Below are 10,312 nucleotides of genomic sequence, written 5' to 3' on the forward strand. Positions count from 1 at the left end.
TATTTTAATGTCCGACGTTTCGCCCCACTTTGCAGGGCTAAAAAGATACAAAACAAAAAAAAACTGAGAATAATACAACAATAAGGTAATCTAAGCGAGGATAAATATTATGTAAAAATAAAGTAATAAGAAATTACATATAAATAAAAGGAAGGAAGCCATAAAATAGTATCAGTATAAAATAAACTTGAATAAACAATGATAAGAATAAAAAATAAGTAATAATGGTAAGAGTAAAAATGTTTAAAAAATACGTAAAATATACAGTTAAAAAGTACAGGAGACGTATGTAATGTACTTTTTTAACTGTATATTTTATGTATTTTTTTTAAATTATTACTTATTTTTTATTCTTATCATTGTTTATTTAAATTTATTTTATACTGATACTATTTTATGTCTTCCTTCCTTTTATTTATATGTAATTTCTTATCACTTTATTTTTACAAAATATTTATCCTAGCTTAAATTACCTTATTGTATCCTATTGTTGTAATATTTTCAGTTTTCTTTTGTTTTGTATCTTTTTAGCCCTGATGAAGCCCTGCAAAGTGGGGCGAAACGTCGGACATTAAAATAATTTAAAACTATTTGTTCTTTTTTTGACTGCAACCCTGACCATCTTCTTATATATAGTATAATAATAATTTAACAATAGTATAATAATAAATTAACGTTAATATCATTAGTTTAACATTAATTATATTTTTCATTTCAGGTTTTACTGGGATCTGTGCATGCTCCTTCTCCTTGTGGCGAATCTTATAATACTCCCTGTTGCAATATCGTTCTTCAACGATGATCTCAGCACCCGTTGGATAGCATTTAATTGTCTTTCCGATACAATATTTCTTATAGATATTGTTGTCAACTTCCGAACAGGTAAAAATTATTGTATTTCTAAACACAATAGTATTTTTTAAATATGATGAATAGAAAAACTGTAATTATACATAGGATATTGACTGTCATTATTCAATATACATTTTAGGTAAACTCTGAGAATAATATATTTTATTTTTATAGTACATTTTTGATTTATTTATAAATATCAGATAATAATTATTTGTATCATTCATGAACTAGTTAATGTTTAATTGTGTTGGGTTCATAGAGGTTGCCATCCTTCTTCCATTAAGGAAAAACAAATATAATTTTGATTGACAAATTTCACGCTATCCATATCAATTCATTATGTCGTTTTTTGCATACTTTTCAAGATTTAACCAATTATATTAACCTCAATAAATTATATCAAATTGAAGACAATATAGAATATTTGATTGGAGGAACGATCAAGAAAGAAAATACTACATACGTAAACATATTGTGTCCCACGTTTCGAGCTAATTTTTTTTAGGCCTTCATCAAGGCAAAGTCAAACAAAATAATCCATGAAAGTATAAAAGCAATGAAGCATAGATATAGTCGGAAATACATAAGAGAATGTGGATCAACAGAATAGTACACAAAGGTATGAACATTTTTCAAAAGTGCCATGTGATATGGAAATTATTGATTGATATATATGAGTGGGAGAAATATCAGAGTACTTGTCATAATTTTAGAAATATGAAGTTTTCTATCTACCTCTGCTTGAACCACATCTATACTTAGGCACTAATATTAAACTTTTAATTATAATCAATTTAACTCTATTAGACCTTTCTATCATAACATTATGGTTATGATTTTTTTTTTCAAATATGTATATAAATATATATACTATAATAAAATGATAAGAATAAAAAATAAGTAATAATTTTTAAAAATACGTAAAATATACAGTTAAAAAACTACATTACGTACGTCACCTGTACTTTTGGTTATTCTGCCCAGATCACTAGTTTCAGTCAAAATTACCCAATTATGTCACTATCTCATTAATAATCAACTTTTAATTATAATCAATTATACTCGACTACACCTCGCTATTATAACCTATCATAATCATAAGGTTATGATCATTTTATTATAAATAAATATTATATTATTTTTTCTGATTGAGAAAATAATTTTTTTTTAATCAATTATCAAATACTTTCAAAGATTATATTTATCCATTTCGATTACTGCTAACTATGAAAGATGTTTACTTATTTAAAATAGATGTACTTTAGAAGAAGGTATGATTGTTTGGACTCACGGAACCTTGCTACGTGTATTTCAGTTGAAATTTCATATCTGAAATTTTTTATAATCGTAATACTTCCTCACACAATGTATTTCATATATAATAATCTTTATTTATTCTGTGATTCATCCCTTTGGAATAATATACAGGCGTCAAAATTAGGCTTTAGAGCCTTAGAGTAAAGATGAAATTACAAAACGTCATAAAATAAAATAATGAATTTGAAAAGATACAAAAAACAACAGAATTAACAGAATATATAAAATAGTGATATAACAAATAAAATAAAACCACATGTCTTATCATAAAAACATAAGATGACTTTTGATAAAAAGTAAAAATAAAAAAGATAAAAAATCAAATAAAATTAAACTAAAAAATAATAAATGAAAAGTTCATATTCACAATAATAAACGAAAATCTGAAACATAAAACACAGAAAGTATATAAAGCTTTTTTGAAGCTTTCAATTGTGATTCTTCCGCAATTGGGTGGACAGAAGGTAGTCCAATACACGGGATTTGAAGATTGGAAGGGTATTAGAACTACGAATAAAGGAGGGAATAGAATTCCATAGGGAAGAGGAACGGATGAGGAAAGATCCACCAAAGGCTGCGGTTCGATGGGCAGTTACATACAAGTATGAAGGCCGTGAGCGTGTTCTGCGGGAATGCACTGAGGATTTAAATTGAAGGATATCAGAGATGTACGATGGACGGCAGGAATGGATAACTTGGTAGAAGAAGGAAGCAAGAAAATAGTTACGACAGAAGGAGGGGTAAAACCACTTCAACTCTTCATAAAATTGGGTGACAGAGGCGTCCCTGGAGCGACCCCAAAGATGAATCGTACAAAGCAATTATTTAACCGTTTTAATTTTTCTAATGTATAGGTAAAAATAAAAATAAAAAAACTTGTGAAAACTAACTACAAATGCTATTGTATATCTTCTTTCTTAAACGTACCTCCAACAAATGTTTCCTTAAATTACCTCTATGACTGATGATATCCCAACCAATTATATTAAAGTTTGCAAATATTCCAAAAAATATCTCTAGTATGTATTTACCAACGAACTAAAAATCTTAATTTTTTATTTTATTATTCATAATAATCGGCTGTGGGTTATAATAAATTGTAATAATTTTTGGATGGTCTTAAAAATTGCAACTTTCTTTCAAAAATTAAAGTTTTCTTCTCTTGTATTAAAATATTAGGATAGTAAAATAATGACTTGCATATATTACAATTAATTATATTCCCTTAAATCATTGTTTTTAATTTTAGGTATCATGCAACAAGACAATGCAGAGCAAGTGATATTGGATCCTAAACTTATAGCAAAGAATTACTTGAAAACCTGGTTTTTCCTTGATTTAATAAGTTCCATCCCTCTAGATTACATTTTTTTAATTTTTAACCAAGTAAGTATTTATTTTATTTTATTAATTTATTTTTTATATCGTATTTAAGTAATCAATTATTTTAGTGTGTTGTTTATTTCACTAGCTTAAGAATCAAAAAATCTAGTGTGAGGTATGCATTATACAATTTTTACTTAACACCAAAAGTTATTTGGTCGCAATTTCCCTTTATAGTACAAGAGCCCAAGAGGAGAAAAAAGGCAGTTATTTCACCTCAATTTCTGATTACTTTAATGAATACTATGTACAATTACTAGCCAAAATTGATGAGTCTGCCAAGTATACGTAGGAGGAATTAAAAATGGCGGCTTTTTAAAAACGTTAAACATAATTAATTTTTCATTCGGAGTTCTATATCTTAAAAACTACCAACAACAATAGAAAATCTAAGAGAACATCATTTAAAGTAGAAAAAAATAACTTAAAAAAGGGCACTGAAAAATCAGAATTTAGTGAATTTATTTTGAGAAATCTATATCTCAAAACCCATTCGACGTACAGATGTCTATTAACACTGAAATTAAAACTAGTTTAATTTACTATAAAGTAGTTTATCTTCGTAGAAGTAATAGTTTTTTTTATATTTGCTCAAATATATTGATTTATAGTAGTTAGGACAAAATATCATTTGCAAAAGTTATATTCATGTGCGAATATAATAAAAAGTAAGGGTAGTAGCTTACGAAGATATGTGACTTACACCATTTTATAGTAAGTTAAATTACCTTTATTTTGAGTTCTGGCAGACTATATGTACGTCTTATGGTTTCTGAGATATATTTCTTCAAAAATCGAAAATTTTATCCGAACAAATAGAAATTAATCTTTTGTGAATTTATTATGTTAAATAATACGTATAAATTCGAAAATTTTTAAATATTTATTTTCTGAGAAAAATAAAATATAAGTTTTTTAATTAGGTTTTGAGAAATTGTTACCCCTAACCTGTATATTGTTGCATGTAATATGAAAGAGCATATAATAGGGGTATTCATGATATTTAGTTTAACATGTTAAAGCGTGTTAAATGGAAAAAGTTATGTTAAATGGAGAAACATTTCCTTCTTTTACCATGTTAAAACAATATACCATATAACATGGTTGAGAGTCTGTTACTAGGTCTGCTAAATGGAGAATAACCTCATGCAAGAGACCAGCTGAGCTCGTCACAATTTTGTTTATTGGTCTGTTAGGTTACTTGCTCGTAGTTTGTGTTTTTATTGTGTATTAGTATTGTTTTGTATGTTTTTAAATCTAATAAAGCAATGGATGATAAAGATAATAATGTAATGACAGTCGTCAATTAGGACTTCTTGATTCTCTTCCTCACAAGTTAAAAGATCAACAAAGCACTCAGTAACCAAACTTTCACTTTTCCTTCAATTTAGACATGTCGTAATAAATTATTTTAATCAAAACTCAGAAGTAAACAATAACATGAAGGTTTGGAAGGAAAGGTTAGAAAACAAGTTGCTTGAAAGATCCGCTAGGATCTCTTGTGCGTTTACCATTTAACAGGACTGTAAATAGGGCTGCTCACAATCCTATACTTAAAACATTTTACATTTAACACTACATAATGAATACCCCTAATATAGTGTAAAATGGCACCCATCTCATAAACCTATTAAAATTACGGAAGCTTCTACAGCAAATCAAAAACTTGTTCTATATATTTTACTCCAGCGATGAGGACTTTACGGCTCTGTAATTAAAAAAACGAGTGGACACTTCGGAATAAAGTTTTACATTTTTCAATGCCTATTCTACTTAATTTCAAATAATTCTGAGATGGTAAGGTTAATATCATGTTGAGAGGACGTAGAATGACCTATATGAAGTTTTCTTTTACTATTTCGATATTGTTATTGACCGCCAACCGGACTATCTTCCTACAAATAAAATTAAAGGTATTTAAGATAACGCTTTTTGAAAAATCAGCTGCAATATTAGTACATTATAGTAACATAGACTTCCACACATCTGTCCCAAACCCCTAACTTGTACAGAATTCTATGTATATTTTATTTTGCAAGGTATTTTTACTATGTTTGTTCCGGAAGATCTATTTGATCCCTTCTACCAATTTTCGGTTCTTTAGAATTCTCTTACCCACCTGCTAGTGAAAATAAAGTTTATTTAACCAAATAACATGGCAAACAGTTTACGGTATTCATTTCTTTCTTTTTTAACTTTGTTGTGTGAATAAGGTTCGAATATGTCACTTTGCATATTAATCAGATGGTTGCCTTTTTTTTTTGTAGGATTTTAGTGAAAGTTTTCAAATCCTTCATGCAGGAAGAGCCCTGAGAATACTTCGGCTGGCTAAGCTCCTGTCACTCGTGCGCCTCCTTAGGTTATCCAGACTGGTCAGATATGTTAGCCAATGGGAAGAAGTATATGTAAGTATATTAATCATGATTTTTTATTTGTTCGCTATTTTCAAAACATGAATACACATGACACTAAGCTTTATACTTCTGCACATAACAGACAAATTTAATATTCTGAAACATCCATAAGAATCATCCTTTATTATTTTTTTAAAATATTTTTCTTGCTTAATTTGTTTATGAAAATCGAGTGTACCACATTTCCACACTATATAGTTTTATCACACTATAAGATAATTACTCTGAAACAAAATATATAGGACTTTTATTTTTTTATTTTTAACTTTTATCGACTAAAACCTGTAATACTAACATTAGTATTATCATAAAATAAAAGTTAAGGATGTTTCATATAGTAATTTGTTTAAATACAATTAATTACTTAATTTTTAAATATTTTTTTCTTATTAAGTAATAACTAAGCATCTTGTTTTCAAACGAAGTTAGCGCTTGCCTGATATGTTTCGTAAATTTAATGTTTTTGTTCTAATTCTGTTGTACAGTTTCTTTACACGCACTTTTAACATTTCTACGCTGCCTTAATGCTTGCATTATCAGCATCATATAAAGGAATAATGCGCAGGATATTAACATACTTATACCATAGAATAACTCAAATTTTAATATTAAGCAAGCAATTTAATTTATATATAATTTTTATTTATTAACATTTAGTCTTACACGTATAACAAAATGTGTTTTAAATGCATATCTATGAAAATTTTCAGATTTTTAAAAATTATTTTTATTCATCTACGTTGGGATTCAACTGAGAATTCTTCAGGATAACGCCGACTTGCATTTTTCTAGTTTTATATATAAAGGTTTAGAAAGCTACATTTGCTAATTTACTTATGTAGGGTTGTAGTTTTTTTTTTTTAATTCTGAAAGAAAACTTCTATGACTTGGAAAAGGTCTTACCTTAAACTGCATGCACTTACTGTAATCAGGCTTATTTATATTGTAAAGGAGAAATGTTCTTATTTCGTAAGTTTTATGCTATTTAGAACTAAAATATTTACATTTATTAAAAACTGTATATTATATAGGTTTAAAAAAATATTAATCTCATATTTTAAAATATCTTATAAGTGTGGTGGGAGGAAAGGAGTATAATATTAAAACATAAATCATGATAAAATATGAATCATATTTTATCATTAGGCTCTGAATATTATATCAGATTTTTTAATATTAAACTATTCTTAAATTCAATGTACAGAACTCATGATGATAATGAAACATTTTTGGAATGCCATTTATTAATGTATTGTTACAATTATATTACACAACTAGATTATAATTGAAAATATACAATGTTAAAAGCATAAAACTTAAATACTGATCACATTAGTAAAAAAGGACCGAGACTTGTTTAACTTGATTTGCCAACTTTAAAACTATACATTTTTTTTTAATTTTTAATAAATTGATCCCTAGCTGCTTGTATTTAAACTTCTAAAAATACTTATATCATTTTAAGGTTAGTTTTTTGCAACAATAGTGAAAATAATTGATATTTTGAAGTAGTTTGGAAATTTGATTCTTTGTTTAAAACTAAGCACTCATCAGGAATCAAGCACTGCTTTACTGTATTAATTAAATCAAATAAAACGAGCGTATTCCTTTTATTTTGATACAGTAAAATTTAATTTTAAATTTCAGAAATACCTGACTTAATTTTAATATGATTTTTAATTAATGACTGGTTTATTTTTAAATTATTTAATCAAAAATTCCTGTAATTACATGTTAAAAAATTTATCTCTAATGTAATTTTTTAAATATTATAAGTATACATTTTAGTAAAGTTGGGCTTCTGACCTTAAATTAGTACTTGGGCAAAACAAAATAATAATAATAATAATAATATTAATAAAAACTACAAGGAATAAAGGGAATTATTGGGATTTAAATTTTAAATTTATTTATATTTCGGCATTTATTTATCTAAATGTATTGATTTTTTACCTGATACATCAATTTAACTTAGTTTGGTTTAAGAAAACCTTCTTAAAAAATTTATTTGATATTAATATGAATAGATTTTATTACAATGAAAAATGAATTAAAATTTTAATGTTTTTGTTTCATATTTTAATAAAAGTAAAACATAATATAAACATATTTTAGATAAAAGTACGTACGATATCTTGTCCGACGTTATCCTTTAATAAAATTCCATTTATTTCTGTTGTTCAAAAATCACACATTCACTCCCTAGGGCTTGATGTGATTATGCCACCCACCAACATGGAATCCTCATGCATAACAAGAATATGCTAGTCGTTTACAACAAGTTTAACATTTACTTGCTATGTATCTGACGTCGGGATACCAGGATAATTGCTGAAGGCAATTGTCCAAAAATAAGATGATTAATTGATTTATATTGAGTTCTGCAAAACTATTATTATAATTGGATTCTCTTTCAAAGGCCTATTTTGTGTTTACCAGTTACCAATTGAATACCTTTATCTTTGTATACCTTTGCTAGCCGTTTACAAGTTTAGCATTTACTAGACAAACGCTCATGAAAGTTAATTACTTGATAACAATGAGACCCACAAAGTTGCATTTAGACCCTCCACGAAACATTGAAATCCCCCGTATCTAATTATCATAATCCAAAAAGCTTCGTAATATATCCCATAATCCATATTATTCCACAAATAAAATTATATGTTACGAGCTCAATATCCCTTATGTTCCAGGTTTTGCCTAAGCTAGGCACCACTATTATAAATCCCGTATATATTATAAATACAAATGTATTATTGCTTTCCATTTCATTACTGATAATACTATGAGGCCTCTGAAAAGAAGATGATCTCGGTGGTTTCTAAGATAGAACTGCAATTATTTGTTTCATCGCATTCTCATAATTTAATCCGATAGCATATTTTATTTTTTATATTTTAAATAAATATGTAAATTTAAATTACATTTCTCTCACAGTTGCTTCTAGAAAACATGGTTGATCAAATTTGTAGCTCAGAAATGTAAAAAAAAATAAATAAATAAATTTAATATGCACAGAGTGGTGAAACCAGGATTTCTCGGGACATGGCTTTTCCATCCAGATATTCTCCTATATTAATTTTAATGGTGGTTAGACTTGATGCACTTTGTCGTACTGAATCGAACGGTAAAGTATGTTGTTTTCTTCAGTTTTATGTTCCTGTCCCTACGTAACCTAATTTGGAATCCTAAATGATAAAAAACAAAAAAAAAAACTAACAAACTTGAAACGAAACCTCTACATCTGTGGTGTTTTAAATCATAAACTAACAAGTTGGATAAGATGATTTTAGTCAAGGTTTCATAGAAACAAAAAAATGTTTAGAATTTTGGATTTTATTTTATAATTATTATAGTTTTTTGTTAGATTATACTGCTTCCTAACAAGTAACTTTAAATTGCTAAGTTTCCGTAATAAAAAACAAATTATGTAATTATGTATAGGTATTTCAATAACAATCAAGCATTTTGACATCAACACAGTATACAAATATAAGCAAAAATGATAACAAATATTATATTTTTTTACAAATGCTTTATTATTTTTAGATATGATTTAGATAGGTTTCGTTGAACCCATCAGATTGTTCAACTACTAATTCTAATCGAAGAAGATTATTGTAAAGTAGATAAAAACCAAAACTAATAATTAAAAAAAAAATGTTTTGTTCATTGGAAATCAAATTAAAATTTAAAAGGATTCAGTCAATTTACATCATACTAGCATCTATTCAAGAAAGACAGGGCCAATTGTCTTTTTCTGCCTCTTCTGCCTTTTATCGGAATCTTCCAGAAACTGAGGAAAATTCATATCTCTCAAAAACAGGGCTATTGGAAGACTCTTGGAACAATGACTGAACATTTGATTTGATGATTTCTGTTGATCATGTTGCCTCATACATGATATTTCTAGATCAGAACTCATCAAATGAATATGAAGGATGTCTTCATTTGTCGATATCCTATCCATTTTTTTAATTCTTAACTCTGAAACATGTCGATAGATAATATTCAAAACCTTCAGGTTTTCTCTCAGAATTTCCCTACGGGATTATTAAATTTTCTAGAATTAATAACTTCTGAGATCAAATATTAATATATTGAGTGGTTGGATGAATTGTTGGAATTTCTTTGACATAGAAAAAAAAATCATATTCAACCTATTATTCCGTGAATATGGGATATATTGAAAAAAATAAATTCCTTTGATAGCGAGTGTAATATTTTATACTCTATACCTTTTTCTCCGTAGATGAATTTTATTTGAATTTTTTTCAGCACCAAAGGTTTATACTGAACGATAGGAAGAATATTAAATAAAAAACAGAAATATTATCTAT

At 27.1% G+C, this 10,312-nt stretch overlaps 1 protein-coding gene across 9 annotated transcripts in view; it reads left to right on the forward strand.

Annotated features, from left to right (window-relative positions):
• The window catches only part of Ih (hyperpolarization activated cyclic nucleotide gated potassium channel Ih), a 734,518-nt gene that overhangs the window by 661,020 nt on the left and 63,186 nt on the right, over positions 1–10,312 (forward strand). For all 9 annotated transcript variants that reach the window (XM_067049307.1, XM_014416443.3, XM_014416447.3 and 6 more), the window contains 3 exons: positions 719–882; positions 3,422–3,558; positions 5,823–5,960. In XM_067049307.1, the coding sequence (XP_066905408.1) occupies positions 719–882; positions 3,422–3,558; positions 5,823–5,960 (439 nt within the window). The remainder of the gene's footprint in view (positions 1–718; positions 883–3,421; positions 3,559–5,822; positions 5,961–10,312) is intronic.

The sequence above is a fragment of the Halyomorpha halys genome, unplaced genomic scaffold (genome assembly GCF_000696795.3).
Source record: "Halyomorpha halys isolate HHAL.00 unplaced genomic scaffold, Hhal_1.1 Scaffold124.1, whole genome shotgun sequence".
Classification (NCBI taxonomy): domain Eukaryota; kingdom Metazoa; phylum Arthropoda; class Insecta; order Hemiptera; family Pentatomidae; genus Halyomorpha; species Halyomorpha halys.